Raw genomic sequence first — 21,096 nt, 5'->3', positions numbered from 1 at the left:
TTGTATATTCTTCTTTTTGGTAATGAAAATAAATAAATAAATAAATAAAACTTTAATCATTGATCTTTAGCATATCTTAGCATTTCTCCGATACAATACGATACCTTTCGATACGTATCTTAAATTTACCTAACTGATACGGCAACTGATATAGTGACCGACACCGATACTTTAATCCTTGACATGGTCTATTATTCAGTGCCTGATACTAGCAATATTGTTGGCTGCTGGAGGGTGTTCACTGTAAAACATTGCTTAACGGCTCAATAGAAAGGTATAAAGCTCGGTTGGTTGCACAGGCTTTACCCAAATTGCAAGTGTTGATTAACAAGAGACATTTCTTCTAGTTGCGAAACTCAACCCAGTTCGAGTACTTTTGTCTATTGCTATCCAAAAGTCATGGCAGTTCTATCAGTTAGATGTGAAGAATGCCTTCCTAGACCGTCATTTACAAGAGGAGATTAATAATGATCTTTCCCTAAGATATTACATTGATGTTCCTGCTGGCTATGGTTGTCTTACATGAGGCAATTTATGGACTCAAGCAATCACCCTGTTAATTGTTTGAGAAGCTCAGTGATGCTTTGTTTTAGTTCGGCTTTCAGCGCAATGCTTTTGATTATTTGGTATTTTCTGTCAGGCAGCATGTAGTACTACAGTGCTTCTGGTTTATGTTGATGAAATAATCTTAACTAGAGATGATCCTGAGCACATCATGAAGACAAAATCCTTTTTGGAGAGTAAGTTGATGTTAAAGATTTGGGATCCTTTAAGTATTTTTTGGGCATTGAAGTTGCCCACTCTGCTAAGGGCATTTCCATCTCCCAGAGGAAGTATGTTCTTGACCTTCTGGATGAAGCCTAATTCCACTCCAATTAAGGCGAATCATCCGCATGATACTATCCCTCCTCCATTGCACAAGAAAAGGACTTATCAGACACTAGTTGCAAGCTTTTGTAACTCATTGTTACTTGGCCGAACATTTCACATGTTGCCGGTGTGATTAGTCATTTTATGCAGATTCCTTGTGTCCATATAATTCAACGCTTCGGGTCCTTCATTGTCTCACACAATCTCCACGATAGGTGTTGTTCTACCTTAATCACGACTACCTTTGATATTCATAGATATTGTGATGTAGATTGGGCTGGTGATTGCCGGTCCATCTCTGGCTGTTGTATGTTCGTTGGGGGTAACCTTATCACTTGGAAGAGTAAAATATAGTTGTTGTTGCTCAATCATCTACTGAAGCTGAGTATCGCCTGATGGCCCATGCCATTTGTGAGTTAAAGTGGCTCCGAAATCTGTTAGCATCATTGTCTCTTCTTGCCTCTCCATTGCAACAATCAAGCAGCCATCATGATTGCCGCAATGCATAGTGTTTCATGAGAGGATGAAGCACATAGAGGTAGATTGCCATTTTGTTCACGAGAAGATTATTTCCCATGTGATTTCTACTACTTTTGTTTGGTCCGATGATCAGCTAGTATACATTTTCACTAGAGCCCCTACATTGCACACTTCCACTTGATCGTTGGCAACCTGGGTTTATTTGATCTGAATGCTCCATCTTAAGGAGGAGTGCTGGTGTTATTAGCAAGGGAAGCTTAGTACTTTCCGGCAATTAGGGTTTCTCTATGTTGCAATATTAATTAGATGTAATCAGAACCAGAAACGAGAAGAAGAAGAGAAGGAGAGACCGAAAGCTGTCCAGAAACAGAGCAGCTGGACTGATCGCAGGTCAATATAGTGTATATATATATTGCTTAAAACAAAAGAAGAAAATACATAAAATCCCCTCACTTAAGCCGCAACCCTAAAGGACCAAAATATGGACCCGATAGGGGCCCGATAGGACCAAAAGGCCCCTATCGGGTCCTGGAATTGATGCTAATCCCTTATCGGGATTCTGGAATTGATGCTAATTCCCAACACTCCCCCTCAAGCTAGAGCATACACATCACCCATGCTCAGCTTGGTACAACCATTGCGAATAGTAGGGGCAAACAAGAACTCAGTGAACATGTCAGCTAACTGATCCAATGAAGGAACAAAAGGAGTTTCAATCAGCCTCTTCAGAATAGCATCTCAACCAAAATGGCAGTCCACTTCTATGTGTTTGGTTCTCTCATGGAAGACCGGATTACTAGCAATATAAACCGTAGCTTGGTTGTCATAATACATTTTCATTGGCTTGGTTATTGGAAACCCCAGCTCCAAAAGTAACAACCGCAGCCACATCAACTCAGCAGTGGTATGAGTTATGGCTTTGTACTCAGCTTCTGCACTGGACCGGGCAATAGTAGTATGCTTCTTGCTGTGCCACGTAACAAGATTACCTCCAACAAAACTACAATATACAGTGGTAGATCTCCGATCACTAGCAGAGCCAGCCCAATCAGCATCAGAATACCCCGCTAGTTTCATATGCCGATTCGGACGATAAATCAACTCTTTTCCAAGAACACCTTTTAGTTAACAAAGAACACGAACAACAGCATCCTAATGTGCTTTCTGAGGAGTCTACATAAACTGACTAAGGACCCCAACAGGAAATGTCAGGACGAGTCATAGTGAGGTAAATTAACTTGCCAATCAAGCTCTTGTATTGATGCACATCCTGGAGAGGTTCACCATCATCCACACCAAACTTTTGGTGAGGGTTCATAGGAATATCAACGGGTTTGGATGCAAGCATCCCAATATCAGATAGAAGATCCATCACATACTTCCTTTGAGACTGACTGATCCCTTTCTTGCAGTAGATTACCTCAATCCCAAGGAAATAATGAAGTTGGCCTAGATCCTTTGTCTGAAAATGATGTTGGAGATGATCTTTTACTTCAGAAATTCCTGCCTCATCATTACCAGTCAGAAAAATATCATCAACATATACAACCAAGACAACCAACTTATCACCTCTGCGACAAACAAACACAGAATGATCAGAATAACACTGAGAAAAATCACAAGTAACTATGGTAGCATTGAACTTGTCAAACCATGCCCGAGGAGACTGTTTCAGCCCATATATAGCCTTGTGTAAGTTAAGGATTAAAGTATCGGTATCGGTCGCCGTATCGGTTGGCCAAAATGAAGATACGTATTGGAGGGTATCGCATCGGAGATACGCTAAAGATACACATAAATGGATAGGAAACATTTTTTTAAACACTTTTGCATAAAGAATTTGTTAAAAAAGGCTATTGATAACATGTATTATCCATAAACACTAAATTGAGTGTATCGCACTAAGAATTCAAGGTTTGTAGTTGTCCCATATATGTAAAATCCTTGTTCCCAACCTTGATTTCCACTTTAGTTAGAGAGAAATATGGCTGACAACAACTTTGGAACAAAAACCCCTCAAAAAATCGTGCTTTTTTAAAAAATTACCCATCTTGGCCATTATATAACCGTAGCGCACTGTATCGGTACATACCGATACGTATCGATCGATACATACCGATATGTACCGATACATACTGAAACGTACAATTCACCTCGATTTTATATTTTTCATAGAGTTGTATCGGTGCCTATCGTATTGTATCGATGTGTATTGATGGTGTATTGATGCATATCAGTATGTATCGTAGGATATATATATATATATATCGATACAAAAAGATTTTAAAAATTTCATGTATCGTATCGGTGTGTATCGTATCGGTCGGCTAAATTTAAGATACGTATCGGAGGGTATTGTATCGGTATTGGAGATACTTTAAACCATGGTGTAAGTGACACACATGACTTGTACTCTCCCCCTGAGCAACATACCCCGGAGGTTGCCCCATATACATCTCTTCCTGTAGATCACCATACAAGAAGGCATTCTTGATGTCCAACTGAAACAAGGGCCAATCAAAGTTGACAGCAAGAAAAATAAGAAGACAAACAGAATTCAGTCTAACAACCTGGAAGGTCATAAAGTAATCAACACCATATGTCTGAGTATACCCCTTAGCAACCAGACGGGCCTTCAACCTCTCAACAGAGCCATCAGAATGATACTTAACAGTATACACCCAGCAACACTTCACCAAATCCTTACCAGGAGGTAAATCTACCAGACTCTAGGTACCACGACTCAAAAGGGCATCTATTTCTACATCCATGGTAGCCTTCCATCCAGGGATACGGAAGGCCTTAGTATAGGTATGGGGAATAGGGAGCGAAGATGAGATAAAGACACAAATTTATCAATAGGATACACAACCATAGATTTGTGAGTGCAAGAATGAGTACCTTTCTTGTGCGCAATTGGTAAGTCATCAGACGGAGGAGGAAGAGGAGCTTCACTTGAGGAAGCCGGCAGTGGAAGGAGTGAAGCATCTGGGGTATTTACCTCACCACTTGGCTGTCCAATCTTCTTCCTGCGCTGATAAACCTGTAGAGGGGGAGTCACTAGCACCAGTAGCATCAGGGAAGGGTATAAGGGAGGGTATGGGTGGAGGAGATGGAGAAAACCACTCTACACTAGACGAGGGCACTGGAGGGGGTAGAATGAAGTACCTTCAAAGAAGGTCCCATTGGCACTGACAAAGTTCCTGTGTGAAGTAGGGTCATAACACTTATACCCTTTCTGAGTACGAGAATAGCCCAAAAAAATACATTTAGTAGACCTAGGAGACAACTTATCAACCTGCATATGCAAATTATAAACAAAGCACACACACCCAAAACCTCGAGGAGGAGCAGGAAAAGTCAGTAAATTAAGGAACATAACAGAGAAGGGAGATTTGTTGGGAAAAACAGAGGATGGCATGCGGTTAATCAAAGGACATGCAGTTAAGACACCATCACACCAAAAATGCTTGGGAACATGCATATGCAGTATCATAGCTCGGGCAACCTCAAGGAGGTGCCGATTTTTGTGCTCTGCTACTCCATTTTGCTATGGAGTATAGGCACAACTAGTTTAGTGGATCATCCCATGAGTATCACAAAAATCAGAAGTATCAGTTTGAGCATATTCTAAAGCATTATCAAAGCCAAAGATTTTAATAGGAATGTCAAACTGAATCTTTATTTCATTATGGAATTTTGTAAATACATGTAAAAATTCAGACCTGTCCTTTAACATGTAAAGTCATATAAGGCGCGAATGATCATCCACAAAAGTCACAAAATACTGAAACCCAAATCTATTACTGACTCTCCAAGGACCCCATACATCATAATGGACTAAAGAAAATAAATACGGATTACGAGACACAGAGCGAGATGGGAATGGCACACGGTGATGTTTCCCCAACTCACAAGCCTCACTCTAATCTAAGAGTAGACTTGAAACTAGGAAATAAAAGCTATGACTTAGAAAGCGACAAATGACCTAAACAACAATGCCATTGCAAAGGAGTGATGTCCCCAATAGCCGTAGCAGCAGCAGAAGAGGTAGGACAGCCACTGTTGAGGTAATATAATCCATTCTTTTCACGCCCTCCACCAATCGTCTTCCTCGTGTGAAGATCCTGAAAGACACAATAAGAAGGAAAGAATGTTACTGAGCAATTTAACGAACTAGTTAATTGACTCACAGAGAGAAGACTTAATGGAAATTGAGGAACATGTAAGACATAGGATAGGTTTATGGATGAGGTAGGTGAGATAGAACCGTGACCTAGAACTGGTGTTGAAACACCATTAGCAAGAATCACTGAGTTAGAACTGGAACTAGTAGAAAAATCCTTTATAAATGATGACATACCGGTCATGTGGGCAGAAGCACCTGAATCAATGATCCAGGGGGTAGATGTAGTAAGGAGGGCTGAGGTACCTGTGTGGGCTAGGGAAGCAACGGATGTGGATGCACCAGTAGATGTAATAGCAGACTGGTAGCTGAATCTCCTAAAGAAGGTGTTGGTTTAGTGGCAACTGGAGCCATTGTGTTCGTACCATCATCATACACTGCATGATTAGCTAACTGTGTTGTCCACTCTAGTTTGCCATGCTTTTCCCAACAAGTCTCCACAGTATGGTTGGGCTTTCCACAAAAAGTACATTGGCATGCAGTACGCTCAGAGGGCTGTCCACCAGATCCTCGACCAACCGATCCACGACCACCCCCATGACCGCGACCACGTCCACGGTTGGCATGGAAGGCAGAATTGTCTTTGGAAGACTGATCAGGTTTGGTGGAAGAGGTAATGCGCTGCAGGCGTGAGTATGTATCATTCAAAGTAGGCACAGTATCTCCTGCAAGTAAGTGACCCTTCACTGCCTTCAGGTCATTGTTCATACCAGCCAAGAATTTGGAGACGAAGAACTCGTTACACTGAGCCTTCAATTTGTCAATGTCAGTGATCAAGGGTTGAAAGACATTAAATTCTTCAACTATATCCCTGAAAGCACTGTAGTATCCTGCAAGTGGCTTGTCTGACTGGCGATACTGAAATAGTTTTTCATAAATATCATAGATACGGGTCATATTCTTCTCCTGAGAGTAGGTCTCCTTCAAATCATTCCACACTCCCTTGGCAGTAGAATGAAACATAACATTGGCAGCGACATCGGGTTCCATACTGTTCCATAACCAAATTAAAATTAATGCATTCTCTTTCTGCGATTGAGCATAACCAGTTTCAGATTCTTTGGGAGAATTAGAGATGGTGTAATCAAGCTTGTCCTTAGCCATCAGATATACCTAGACTGACTGAGCCCAAAGAAGGTAATTCGAGCTTCCCTTAAGCTTGATAGATGTAATCTGCACATTAACATTGTCCGAGGTAGAAGAGGTAGTAGTAGTAGGGGTAGGGACTTTGATCTCAGCCATGAGAATCAAATAATAATTACCCACCAAGTAGGAAAAACAGCAGCAGTAAGCAATCGAACACCACAAAGCTCAACAAAAAATAACCAGCCGATGGGAGCAGCAGTAGTGTCGAATTAGCCTTTGATAGGAGAACAAAAAATTCTGCAAGAAGGCTAATCGCATGGACAAAAAACACAAAAACACAGTAGGCAGCAGCAACTTTCAGCAGCAAGTATATAAAAAGTACAAAGTAGTAGTAGCAGCCATCGATGATGAAGTAGCAGTAGCAGCCATTGGTAGAGGAGAACAAGTCCAGCGGCTTTCTTAAACAGTAAGAACCAGCATAAAACCGATAGCAGCAGTATGGAAGATGACTTACATGTATTGTAGGTCACTTCATATTAATTAGGTCATAGTAATTGCAGCAAAGAAGCCAGCTGCACACCAAGGAAGTTTATCGCTAGGTTGAAATCAGCAGCGATAGGTTTGTTTGGACCAATCGATTTGATTAAACCTCCTCTGATACCATGTTGCAATATTAATTAGATGTAACCAGAACCAGAAATGAGAAGAAGAAGAGAAGAGAAGAGAAGAAGAAGAAGAGAGAAGGAGAGACCGAAAGCTGTCCAGAAACAGAGCAGCCTGCGATCAGTCTAGAATAGACTCTGATCGCAGGCCAATATAGTGCATATATATTGCTTAAAACAAAAGAAGAAAATACATAAAAGCCCCTCACTTAAGCCGCAACCCTAAAGGACCAAACTATGGACCCGATAGGACCAAAAGGCCCCTATCGGGTCCTGGAATTGATGCTAATCCCGATGCTAATTCCCAACACTCTACATGTATTCTTATGTTTAAGGGCATTTATGTCCTCTTCATTTTGAATCAATTGAATAAATAGGGAGGCATGAGATATTAATTAACCTATTCACGTAACCTCCCTTTCTCTCCCTCACATGTCTATCTTTCTCTCTCTCTCTCTCTCTCTCTCTCTCTCTCTCTCTCTCTCTCTCTCTCTCTCTCTCTCACACACACACACACACACACACACACACACACACACACACACACATTCTCTAGTAGGTTCGAAAGTCTCTCACATAAGCATATTCATAAAAAAACAAAAACAATAAACATAAATCAAATTGTGAAAGCAAGGTGTGTTGTTGCCTTGGACTCGAGAAAGAGCCTAGATGCCGAGGGAGTGCCCAGACAACTATGATTCTCACTAGTAACAATCAAATGAGGATATATGAATAAAAGGGAGCTTTCTTATTGTTTCTACATTAGATTTACACATCTAAATTGAAAAACATAATTTGAAAAATACTGATAATCAGTGGTTCACCTTAGAAAAAACATGACCTACACGTGAAAACATTTAATAGAAGGCAAAGACCTCTAACATTAAGCCCTACTAATGGTTGTGATAACCCCTTATATTACTGAATTAAAGAAAAAAAAAAGTGTTTTCACGATAACAAATTAGATTTTGTTTATCAAAATCATCAATTTTAACCAATAAAACTGTAATGGTGTGAGGTAGTAAAATATGTACCAATGGTCAGAAGTAGTCGATCTTAAACCACGTTGGGTGATAGACTCTAGCTACTTGTAGCTCTCAAATTATGTTTCCATGGACAAAACTGGAAAAGGGGTTTGGGGTGGGGGGGACCTTGAACAGAAAACAAGTTGAAGCTGTACCATGTTTCTAGTAGATCAAAGAATCGGAGCCCTAGTAATTCATGTCCTGCTGCATCAAACCTGAAAGCATATTTGCTGGGTAAATACATGCCAACTTGCCAAGTTTTATTGAACAAAATAACAACCTTTAACAAGGTGATGGACTTAAATAAACAAGCTGAAGGTAGGTTACACCAACAAATACTTTGATGTAAAAAATGATACTCACCAACCACTCATAGGCTCTATGTACATTGACTGCGAGGGATTTGTCAGCTTAAGAATTTGGTGCAGTAAATTCCCTAAGAACGTTAAACCAAAATCAAATTGTGCAAATTTTCAAAGTATGATTACAATTGAGTTGAATGCTAAAAGACAACTGCCAAAAAAAAAAACATAACATGCTGAAAACTAATAAGATTTAACCTTCAAAAAATCATGCGTCGCCACCCAGGTCACCCACCACCCTACCATCGTCCCCATCCCCTGTTCCCTACCCCCCTTATCTCTACCCTCACCCCCATGCAAGGTCCTATTTGGAGTTCTCTGATCAGCCATGCCTCTACTCCTTCGAGCAAAGGCCTTCCCCTTCACTTCATAGCCCCTTCCTTGATTGGGAAGCCAAAGTCGCCCACTGCCCTTCTGAACTACTCAACGATGGGCTAGCCTTTGGATTAACTCCCTAGTTGGTCATTTCATAGGTTCCCGTCCTCCTTCCTGCCTTCCCCATCGCCAAGATTTTCCTTGCAAAGCAATGGAGATTGCAAGTTAATATGGAGATCTTCCTCATGGGCCATATATTTATATATATATATATATATATTATTCAAATTCTCAGATGACCACAACAAGCTTCGTATTCTGGAGGGTGGTCCATGGCGGGTTGGGTAGAAGCCAGTTGCAGCTGAATCAGGTAGACCTCACTTCCATTCCCTTGTGGATCTCCCTCGGTCTTCCTCTTCACTTCTGGTGCATGGAAGGCCTTAGTACTATTGGTTTGGTTCTGGGAAAGCTTCTTTTCTCTTTAAGTTCAAATGAAAAGGAAAATTGCCTTGCTCACTCCCATATCCGCATTGATGTGCCTGTTACTGGTCCCCTTCCCTCTTCCATTATGGTGAGCGATTGGGATGTTTGCTCCGAGGAAGATGTCATTTATGACTGGATGCCCCCCCCCACTGTTTAGTTTGCAAGGTTTTCAGGCTGGACTCCAGGTTCTGTATTCCAAAGGCTCTTACCATGACCAGCCATCATTCCTTCCACCAATGATACCCCTTCCCTCCAGTGACCAACATCCCTCTACCAGTGGCCATCCCTACCCCTCTACTAGTGGCCACTGCCTCACCTTGAACCACCACACCACGATTTACCCTCCTCCACCTTCCTCGGCCGCAGCCTTTGGCCACTTTGACCTCCTCTCTCCTAGTAGTGGAAGAACCAAGCATTGCCGCCTCACCTTGAACCATCCTTTGGCCACTCTGGCCTCTAGTATGTTCTGTTGGTTAATCGAGCAACAGACACCGGCGGTCCAAACTGCTTTCCTCCCTCCAGTCTGAGAACGATAATGCCCTCAGCCCTGTTCCCGAGGTTACACCTTCTAATCGTTGCTTTTTGGGAGATGGATCTTCGAGCCGCCCTCTCACAGGTTCCTTTCTAGGTGACCATGCAAGATCTCTAGGTGACTCCATCTTTGATCCCCCCCCCTTTGTTTCAATGGCAGATCCTTCTATTGGTTCTCTCAGCCACTCAAACAGTCGCCATCGCAGGGCTTCGATGGCAGATCCTTCTCACTCCTTCGATGCCACTGCCCCTTCTCCCGAGGTGTTGTCACTGCCTGCAAAGGATGCTTCACCCTCTCAGTCGATGGGTACAACTCCTTCCTCGTAACAGTTCCCTTCAACTGTTGATATGGCATGTGATGGAGTTTTCCCCTCCTCAACTCTTCGATCCCCCTCCCCCCTTTTGCCTCTCCCTCTCCTTGTGCCTAGAGTGGAGCCCCCTCTACTCCAGTTCCTTTCCCTTCTACCTCCCCTTTGCTTTCTGTCCTTACTGGCACTATTAGGTCAGCCTCTTTGTTTGGCCCGCCCAATCCTTTGACCCATTTTTCTCTCCTTGATCCCCTGGTCTTTCTCCCTTGGCTCGCCCTTCTAGCCTTGGGTTAGTTCCCTTTCACCCCCTAATCTGCTCCCATCTCCTGGCCCCTACGCTCATGTTTACCGCCAACTCGACACAAACTCCCTTCCCCACCCCAAGGAGCGGCTAGGCCAGGAATATTTCTTGCCCAGCAACGAGAAAATTCTGCCCCTTAGTATGGAGATCTGAAGTCATGTCCTCTATCTGGACATCCCACCTTGATTTGTTGGGCCTTATTGCTTTTTGGGCCCTCTGCTCCTTGGTAGGATGCTTTCTTTGTGGCAGGCTCGCTTTGTCTTGTCATGATCAAGCTCTCCCTTTTTTTATTGTTTCGGGATTGTTTGGGGTTTTTCCCCCCTCCTTGTAGGCATTTGCCTCCCCTTTGTAAAGGCAAGGCCTTGTAATTTATAGGTATTTCCCTCTCTCCCCACCCCATTTTCTTTCTCTTTGGTAATGAATTTTTTATTCATCCATTGGATTCGCATTTGTATATCTTCCCCCCGCTTCTCAGTCTTAGTGAATGATAGCCCTGCGGGATACTTACCCTCGGGGCACGGCATTCGTCAAGGTTGCCCCCTCTCCCCCCTTCCCTTCTCCCTCCACTTAGAGGTTCCTTCCCGTTCTATTCAATCGGCCACTGACCTTCATCTCATCTGTCACATTCCTAAATGCATGTCTCTTTTGCTTTCTCACTTGGCTTTCGCTAATGACATCATGATCTTCTCCAAGGCCGATTCCCTTTCCATCTCCACTATCATGATCAACCTCCACTCCTTTAAAGACTTTTTAGGTTTCAAAATCAATCTCCTTAAATCCAATATCTTCCTCTCCGGTGTTTCCCTTGAGGCTAAAGCTAGCCGTAGTGCCCTTTTTTGGGGTTCCTTGCCGGTTAAATACTTGGGCCGCCCCCTCATCTCTACTAGGCTGTCCTCCCACCATTGTACCCCCTTGCTTGATCAACTCCGGAAAAAGCTTCAACTTTGGAAAGCTTCAACTTTGGAAAGGTAGACTTATTTCTTTTGCCAGTAGGCTTACCTTGATTAGGTCGGTTCTCCAATCCTTGTACCTATATTGGTCAGGAACCTTCATCCTCCCTGCCTCCATGATCAAGACTTTTGAAAGTCTTCTTTGTTCCTTCCTCTGGAAAGGCTCTAATTCTTCCAGATTCCTCAGACCCCTTAGCTGGAAAAAGGTCTGCCTTCCCAAATCCGAAGATGGTTTAGGAATCAGGAAGATCAAGGATGGTTGGTGTCCTTAAGCTTATCTGGAAAATTGTGACCAAACAAAAGAGTATTTGGGTAGACTAGATACATTCCAGTTTGCTCAAACCCAATTCTCTTTGGACCGCGCCTTCCATTCATGATGCAACCTGAATATGAGGAATATTCTTGAACATAGACCGACTACCCTTGCAGCCATTTCTTACTCGATCGGAAACCGGCAATCCACCTCCCTCTGGAATGATCCCTGGCATCCTTCTGGCATCCCCTCTAATGCCTGGGTCTCCTCGATCCTCTCTCCCATGGGCTAGTCCCCTCCCTCTTGTCCCCTCCTTTGAGGGACCTCTGGTCCTCCCTTCCCCCTCTCCCCCTAGTCATCGGGGAAGAGAAGATAAATGTTCCCGGTAACCCTCTTCCGATGGGATTTTCTCCTCTGCCTCTGCTTGGTCCTATATTTGCGACCCTTCCCCGAAGGTTCCTTGGTATAAGGCTGTCTGGTTCAAAGGTCATATTCCTCGCCATAGTTTCACCCTATGCCGTTGCCTAACTAACTGCCTCCCCACCCAATCCTTCCTTATATACCGCCACATTCCTACCAGCCCTGCCTGCTGCCTCTGCCCTTCTGGGATTGAAAATATCCCACACCTCTTCTTCTCTTGCCCCTTCTCCTCCCAAGTCTGGAAGATTGTCCTCTCCCACTGTTGGCCAACTAGAAGACCTATTATTCCCTTCGACAGAGAATGGATTTGGGTAGACATGACCTTCTCGGGTCCTTCCATTTGTGACTCCATCGGCAAACTGGCTTTTTGTACTACTAGTAACCACATCTGGATGGAGCGTAACATCCGTAGATGGACCCCCAAATCCCGTTCTCCGGACCAGATTTGGAAAGCTATCTACTTTGATGTTACTTCCAAAGCCTGTTCCCTAACTGGCCTTCTCTCCCGCCCCATCCCCAACTCCCCTACGAACTTCCTCATATTATCCTTTTAGAATATTCAGGCTGATATCATCCACCCCTCCTGAGGGTGCTGGCTCCCCCTCCCCCCCCCCTCGATGCTTTTCTTTGGTGCTTTCAGGGTGTTCGCTTTGGTGTCCTTTTGCTTTTGTTTGTGTTTTTTGTTTTCCCCTTGGGTTGGCTTCTCCTTGTTGGCATAAGCCACCCTCCCTCCTTTTTCCCTTGTATATTCTTCTTCTTTGGTAATGAATTATTTATTCATCAAAAAAAAAAAATAATAATAATGTTAGAAAAGAGGGAAAATAAAAAATAACACTTGGTCGTCTTAGGCCCCTTGTTCGCTTTAAGGCGTGCGACTGGTTGCCTAAGCATCAAAGCCTTGGTCCGCCTTGGCACTGTGCCAACTATGGTACCTGTCAGGCCTGTAAACAGAGAACATCCGGATCGAACCCAAAGATCATCTGGTCGACCGGATCCCATCGGAACAGAGCATCTAGTTGACTGGATACCATCCGGATCGCCCAGAAATGCTTGCAATGGCTAGCTCATTGGTAATATTTTGCCAACGGACGGCTAGTTTTGACAGTCAACCGGATGTCTGTACTGATCGACCGAATATCTGCACTAGTCAACTGGAAGAGCTTAATTATAATTGTCAGAGAGCATCTAATCACCTATTTTTGGTCCCCAATCACCTTTATAAATACCCCCACTATAGCTCATTATTTAAAAATAAATTCTCATAATCTGGAGGCAATCTATTAGGCTTTAAAGTGAAGAATTTTTAAGTTGAAGTTTTCTATATTCTACACATCTTTAAAAAAGAAATCAATTAAACTTCATAGAGTTTCTTTAATCATTTTAACTCAAGTAAAGCATCAAGCAGACTAAAAAGGTACATTTATATATTTTATCGAATATCATCTCACACCCCACACTATGTAATATCCCACCTTTTATTTCTATTGTAAGATTGTTGAGCCCAAGAGTTGGTTGAAGTGTTAAACTCTAGTAGTGAGCTTGTTGTTCACACAAGTACTAGATTGTTATTAGGCTTGTGAAAAGGTGATTTTCCCCACCTACTGTACTGAAAGAGAAAACTAGTGGAACACCGAGCAGATTAGACACAATTGAGCCGAACCACTATAAATCCATGTCTCATTGTGCGATTGAAATTTACGTATTTCTATATTCCGCACTATCTCACACAACTCTGGATAATTATTTTTAGAAGATACAAATCCACTAGATATAACCTATTCACCCTCCCTTTAGGTTATACAGCATTATCCATTTCAGTTTTAAAGATGCATTTTTAAAGATGAAATAACAAAAATCCAACTTCATTAAGGAAATCTATTGAACAATATAGTGCCTCATGATTTACAGGTTGGGATGACTTTTTTTTTGGGTGAATAAATAATTCATTACCAAAGGAGAAGAAAATACATATAGGCCCCTAAGAAGGGGAGGGAAAAAAAAAAGAGTACAATACCATGAATCTCAAGGAGAATATAGGCTCTTGATCACAGAGATAGGAAGATCCCAAGAAGCTACAATGTGACTACTTATTGGAGGAAGGGGAAGAAGTGGAAGAAACTTTTGAGATCTTCGCTTTGACATCAAAGAAGATGGAGCTCCAAATCTTTCCGAGCAGTCGAGAGCTGGAGGTCCATTTCCTATGATTTCTCTCCATCCAAATTTGGTTGATGGTTGTGCAGAAGGCGAGCTTGCCCACAAAGTCACAAATGGTTTCCTTTGGAATGACATATCCATCCAGATCCACTCCCTTTGGAAAGGAAGAACTCTTCTATTAGTCGGCCAGCATTTGGAGAGGACTAAATACCAGATAGAGGAGATAGGCAGGCAAAGAAGAGATGCTCTATGTCTTCTAGCTCAGAACCACAAAGATGGCAAACTGGGGAGACTAGAATCATTCTCTGAATAAGGAAAACTTGTGTTGGGAGGCATTTCGTGAAGATTCTCCCATTTCGTGAAGATTCTCCAAGCCGTGAAGCTTTGCCTAAGGATATGATGCTTGGACTAGATGAGCTTGTGCCAAGGGGGCAAGGGACCATGAGATCGATCCATATTCCCAAGCAGCCTTAGCACTAAAGAGACCATTCGGGGAGTGATTCCAGAGAATTGTATCATTCCTTGAATGGCCAATGGATGGGATGGTATGTTAAGCATTCAATATTAATGCCATCTGAGAAGAAGGGGCAACGGAAGACCATGATCCTGAAGATAGAATGTCAACAACCTTGGCAAGCTTGGGGAGCCCATAACTATAGATGTTGCGGGGCACTGAGAACATGGGCAAGGAGCCCCATAAGATGCCATGGGTCAAGCCAAAGGTAGGTGGAGCTGTCTCCAATCCAAGTGGATATAACTATATATGTAATGATTTTGAGGGAGATGATCTTACGCCACACCCAGGAGGAGTCAAAGGGAATGTGCAACATCTAAAAAGTATCCTGTTTGAGAAGATTAGAATAAACCTAATCCACCCAAATGCTTTTCTTAGAAACCACTTTCCAGATCAACTTAAGAGTTCCCGCATCATTAACATCCTTGATACGTGTCAGACCCAAGCCACCTTCCTTTTTGGGAAGGCAAACCGCAGCTTAAGGGGATGGAGGAATCTAAGGGATTCGCATCCTTTCCAGAGGATGGCAGCAAAGATGGATTCCAACTTTGAAGAAATGGAATTTGGCAACCCATAAATTCCGAAGCAATAGATGTAGGAAGCTTAGAGGACAGATCTAACAAGCTCTAAACACCCAGCAAAGGATAAGAGATTTCCTTTCCATAACTGAAGACGCTTTCTAATAAGATTCAACATAGGAGAGCAATGATGGGTAGTGAGCCTCGCAGGAATTAAAGGCAACCCCAGATACTTGACCAAAAGGGACCCCAAATCAAAGCCACTTTTCTCAAGGAAAAAGGTCTTGACATCATCCAAAATCCTAGCCAGGAAGATGAGAGATTTCCTCGGGTTGATATGAAGGCCAGACATCATAGCAAAGATATCCAGGCATTGCATAATAGCATCTAAAGAGGAACTATCTATTTTTGGACAAAATCAAAAGATCGTTAGCAAAAGCAAGATAGGCAAGTCTTATGGCCTTGCACTTGAAAAACTCCCTCGTGAAGCCTTCCCCTCGCTTCCCCAATGACATGAAATCCCCTCATGCCTAGCCCACCTTCGGCGGTCTCCACCGCCGACACCCCCCCTCCAATCCTCCCCTGCCCTCTCCTGATCCTCTGATCCCTATCGAAAACCCTCTTACTTCTCCTCTTCACCTCTAACCCCTCCTCCCTCCCTCCTCCCTCCTCCCTCCTCCTCCTCCTACCTTCCTTCTCTTACCCTCGCCCTTCCTTCCTCCCCTCTTAAACTCTGGTCCTCTATAGCCCAACCCCCTTCCCTTCCCCCTGTAGATGGCCATTCCCTAGTTTTTGTGCCCCCCTCTGTTATCAATGACAAGAAAGTAGGCCTTTGTCCCTCTGGGCTCTTAGAACCTGAGATTGCCAAATAGAAGCACTATATTACTGGACACTTCCTTGGCAGCCGCCCCCCCTTTCAGCATCGTCAAGCTCTCACTCACCAAGCAATGGCACCCCTCTGGTCTGATGTCCTCTTATCTCCTCAACAACTGAATCTTCCTCTTCAACTTCAATGTTGAATCTGACAAGCTCATGGCTCTTGAAGGAGGCCCCAAAAGAGTTGGTAACAAGCCCATCTTTCTACAGCAACGGGACCCTTTTTCCTCCCTCAGAAAAGTGTACTTCCGATCCATTCCTATCTGGATTGTCCTCCCAAACCTCCCCTTTCACTATTGGTGCAAGCAGGGACTAAGTCTAGTTGGTTGTGTCATAGGGAAGCCTCTCCTCTGATCACAGAACTAAGTTGATGGACTCTCCACTATCACAATCATAGAAGAAAATGGATTATCCTTCATTTAAAGAAATTATCTATGACTGGTTACCTCCCACTGCTTAGTCTGCAAAGCATTCGGCCATCACACCAAAGCCTGCTCCCCTTCGGTTTCTAAGAAGATAACTGAAGATGTAATCCAAGAGCCAAACCTCATCCCCAGCACTGAGATCCCCTTGAATAATGGTCTAAAAATTGTAGGCACCGTCAACGTCACCGACACAGTAGAAGTATCATGTCTCTCCTAGATACCACTATAGTTCCCGCTACTGCTGACCATCTTGGCCCAAAGGCCCCCTTGCCTTTACCTGATGGATTCAATAGAAACTCTATGGCTCCCGCTACTGCTGATACTGCTGGCCATCTTGGCCCAAAGGTGCCCCCGGCATTACACAATGGATCAAACAGATTTTCCATATTAGAGGCCCTGTCCACCTTTGACGATGATGCTGCCACATCCTTTGCTGATGAATCTTCCTCCCTGTCGAAAGAATCCTCTGAAGACAACAATGCTGCTTTGAGTCCTCGACCCCTATACGCCAGTCTGTACCCTGCTTCTTGTACCCTCAACCACCCCTCCGTCGAACCATCCCGTCAAGCCCATTTCGCCCTCTTCTGTGAGAACCTTCACTCCATCGATTGCCATCGCCATCACCATCACCGAACCCCTTTCCTCCTCTTTCTCTTCCCCCTCGCTCGACATAGCTGACACTGCTTCCCCCATCACCAACACTTTCCTAGTCATCCCTAACCAGTCTTCTATAACAATCCTTCGACCTAACCATCTAAACTAATTCCAGACCAACCCAAACCAACCCATAGTTGTCACGGCGTCAAATCGATCCAAGGCGGCGGAGGGGTGGCTAATCGATTTGGCGATGAATCGCCTATTATGGCGTTGCCATGGCGGTCAAATCGCCCATGTGTCATTTTTTATTTTCCCTATTTTCTAAAGTTATTAAGTATGCTATTTTTTTATTTTCGTTATTTTTTAAAGTTATTTAGCATACCACAAGCCTACAATATATACCCTATAACATATAAAACCAACATTAAGTAACATCAAATCATCAAAAATCAACATAACCCTATCAAAATCACCCTGCATTTTACAAAAAATCGACCGCCTAGTGAATCAGGCGTGACCTGGCGTCCATGGCGGTGCCATAGAGACGCCTATCAGCCAATGGCGACCGCCATTTGTGAGTCACGTAAATCGTAGCACTGCCATGAACTTCTTTTTAAGCCAGGACGCCAAATCGCCGCCTTGGCGATGCCTAGGCCACGCCATGACAACTATGAACCAACCCCATTCCAACCAAGACCAAACCTTCTCTAATCCAAACCCAAATCTTAAAAGCTTCCAGCCCGACCCAAGCCGTACCATGCCCATCTCCTCCGACCCATCAAGCTGCCTTTACCCGACCCTTAACCCTATCCATCCTAACCTGTTGAGACCTCTCTCTCCCGACGGTATGTTTCGTGACCCACATCACGTTCTTGCTTCGCGATTCTCCTTCACCACTAATATTGTCGATATTATCCCTACTGATGGTCTTCCCCGATTGCCTCTTCTATGCGGACTTGCTCCGACGCCCTCTGTTCCTTAAGCCACCGCCACGACCTCATCTACTGCCATTCTTGGTGCTGCTCCTACTGTAATTATTATTTCCCCTCCCCTAGGCGAAATTCCTATAACCATGCCGATTACCTCCTCGGTCTTGATCACTCCATCAGAAACCCCTTAGAAGCTTGGATGGTCTCTCCGCCAGCAACAACTCTCGAATCCTCTTCGGTCTCTCTGCCAGCAAACACTGTTGTTCCTACAATTCAAGCTTTGTCGCCTGACCCTGCCCTGTATGCCACGTCATCTTCTCCTCCTCTAATGGAGCTCAGTTGTCTGCTTCTGCCACCTCTGCTGCAATCAGCTATGATACTGATTCTCCTCCAACAATCCCTGATATGCCTGCTGCCTCTAAGTCGCATCCCTCCAAGGTTGCTACTTCATCTAAGAACAAGAGGCCCCCTAGAAGCTATAGATCCTCAAAAGCTCCTCGCGGTAGTACCTTGGCCACAGCTACCAAGATGTCGCAGTCCTTTTTATGCCAGCCATCTCCCATCAGAGAATATTCTAGGTAAGAGGAAGCAGTCCTCTGCTGCTAGCCATCAAATGCTTTCTTTCAGCTCCTCGGGGCTTTTGCCCACATCCTCCACAGTCTCTAGATGACCATTCAGACCTTTTGGAATGTTTGTGGGATCAATTCCACAGCGAAACAAGCTGCAATTTGATAATATATCCTCTCCTCCTATGCTTCCCTCTGTTGTTTTCTGGAAACCAGAGTCTTGGAGCCTCAAGCCCACAACATTGCTTCTTCAATTGTCCCTACTTGGTCCTTTTCAGCCAACTATGACCATTGTCCAAATGGGTGGATCCGGATCATGTGGAACCACCACAAAATCCATGTCACCCACTCCTTCCAATCCATTCACCTCTCCACCTCTGATCCCTCTGGTGCGAACTTCTGTTTTCTTTCTGTCATGCCCTGAATTGTACCCATGAGAGGCTTCCTCTTTAGGCTGATCTCCATGCCCATTCCCCCATCGTGGGGTCCTCTCCTTGGTGCCTTGCAGGAGATTTCAGTGTTGTTCATTCCAGCATTGAAAAGGTTGGGGGTGAGCCCATTGACCTTCCTTCTGTTGAGGTCTTTAATGACTGCCTCGAAGACATCATCTTCAATTACCTCCGTTGGTCGGGAGCCAAGCTCTCCTGGAACATTCGCCGCTCTAGCCATGCAAGAATTGCTTGCAAGCTTAACAGAGCCCTCGTCAATAAAGCTTGGCTTGATGTCTTCCCCACCTCCCACACTTCTTTCGACTCCCCTATCCCCCATCATCCTTCATGTTAGCCCTCTTATCTCCTTTGGTCCCAAGCCCTTTAAATTCTTTGACATGTGGTCCCTTCACCAGGATTTCACCCTATAATCCAGACTGCCTGGAACATCCTTGTTCAGGCTTTCTCCTCCCCCCCTCAATGCCTTCTCAAGGAAGCTCAAAAATGTCAAGTCTGCCCTCAAGCTTTGGAATTTGGCCTGCTTCAGTAATATCTCTTCCAGAGTCTCCTCCTGTAAGGACAAAACTTGATTTCATCTAAGCTAGGCTCCGAACGGACGTTTTCAACATTTTCCTTGCCTAAGAGGAAAAATCTATCTCCCTCTACTCTCCGCTTTCTAGGCCTAAGAAGAAAGCTTCCTTCGACAAAAAGCTTGTATCAAGTGGCTTGAGCTGGGTGATTCGAATACGGCTATTTTTCACCGATCCTTGAAAGCTCGTATGAATGCCAATACCATTCCTCTCCTCACATTCAGAGATGATTCTATCCTTCATAATCCTCAGGACATTAAGTCTGAAGTTGCTTCCTACTTCAATGAGCTTTTCAGACACCTCTCCGCCCTTCCCCCTCCTCCCATCCCCAATTGACTTCTCAACAATTTTGTTCCTAATCACCTTCAGCCCCTCCTCCGCTCCATCCCCCTCGGATGATGAAATCATCACTACGGTTTCTCTTATAAAGCCAAAAAAGCTCTTGGTCCTGATGGCTTTAGCATGGGATTTTTCTCTTCCTGCTGGGTTATCATTAGAGATGACCTCAAGAAAGCCGTTAGGAGCTTTTTCTTTGATCCTAATCAAATCAAGGGTATCAATCACCCATTCCTTTGTCTCATCCCCAAACCTGATGGGGCTTGCTCCATGCTCGACTTCAGACCCATCTCCCTATGCAATCTTATTTATAAGTTTATAGCCAGAATATTTGCCAACAGTATTCAGATGGTCATTGACTCCTTAGTTAGCCTTAACCAATCTACCTTCATTGTTGGGAGAAGCAATGCAGATAATATTATTATATGATGAGATTTTTTGCATCTTCGATCGCAAATCCCATTACTTGACAACTCTTCTCAAAATTGGCATTCATAAAGCATTCGATTCTCTCATATGGGATTTCCTCTCATCCTTCTCTAGATGTCCTTCCCCCCTCCCTTGTCCGATGGATCCATGCTTGTATCTCCTCCCCCTGCTCAGTTCTTGTCAATGGTAGCCCGACCGGCTACTTTTCCTCCACTATGGGCATTGGCCAAGGGCGCCCCCTCTCTCCCTTTTCTCCCTAGGTCTCCACCAACCTCCACCTAATCTCCCCTATCCCCAAATGCTAAGCCCTCTCTCTTACCCACCTCGCCTTTGATGACAACCTCATGATCTTCTCCAAAGCTGACCCCCTCTCCATCTCTTCAATCATGTCCTCTCTCTATCTCTTTCAAGCCCTCTCAAGTCTGAAAATCAACTTTATTAAATCCCGCCTCTTCACTGCGGGTATCTCGGATGCCTGCAAACCCCATCTTTTGACCCTTAT

At 44.0% G+C, this 21,096-nt stretch overlaps 2 protein-coding genes across 10 annotated transcripts in view; both read right to left on the bottom strand.

The window, feature by feature from the left end:
- LOC122062707 (WASH complex subunit 5-like) overlaps positions 1-21,096 on the bottom strand; it is a 176,154-nt gene that overhangs the window by 41,461 nt on the left and 113,597 nt on the right. For all 9 annotated transcript variants that reach the window (XR_006135067.1, XR_006135066.1, XR_006135065.1 and 6 more), the window contains exons 19-20: positions 8,673-8,745; positions 8,465-8,524 (exon numbers count right to left, since the gene is read on the bottom strand). Coding sequence is in view for 6 of the 9 variants with exons in the window: in XM_042626352.1 (XP_042482286.1) it covers positions 8,465-8,524; positions 8,673-8,745 (133 nt within the window). In the remaining 3 variants the exon portion in view is untranslated. The remainder of the gene's footprint in view (positions 1-8,464; positions 8,525-8,672; positions 8,746-21,096) is intronic.
- Positions 5,381-7,757, bottom strand: LOC122062709. The gene is made up of 3 exons (XM_042626355.1): positions 6,650-7,757; positions 5,783-6,527; positions 5,381-5,477 (listed from the first exon to the last, which is right to left on the bottom strand). The coding sequence occupies exons 1-2, from the start codon at positions 6,721-6,723 to the stop codon at positions 5,792-5,794; spliced, it is 810 nt and encodes a 269-aa protein (XP_042482289.1). The 5' UTR covers positions 6,724-7,757; the 3' UTR covers positions 5,381-5,477; positions 5,783-5,791.

This window comes from Macadamia integrifolia, unplaced genomic scaffold (genome assembly GCF_013358625.1).
Source record: "Macadamia integrifolia cultivar HAES 741 unplaced genomic scaffold, SCU_Mint_v3 scaffold1091, whole genome shotgun sequence".
In the NCBI taxonomy this organism is placed as follows: domain Eukaryota; kingdom Viridiplantae; phylum Streptophyta; class Magnoliopsida; order Proteales; family Proteaceae; genus Macadamia; species Macadamia integrifolia.
Note: the sequence above shows the minus strand (reverse complement) of the source record. Positions and strands in the feature narration are given on the sequence as shown.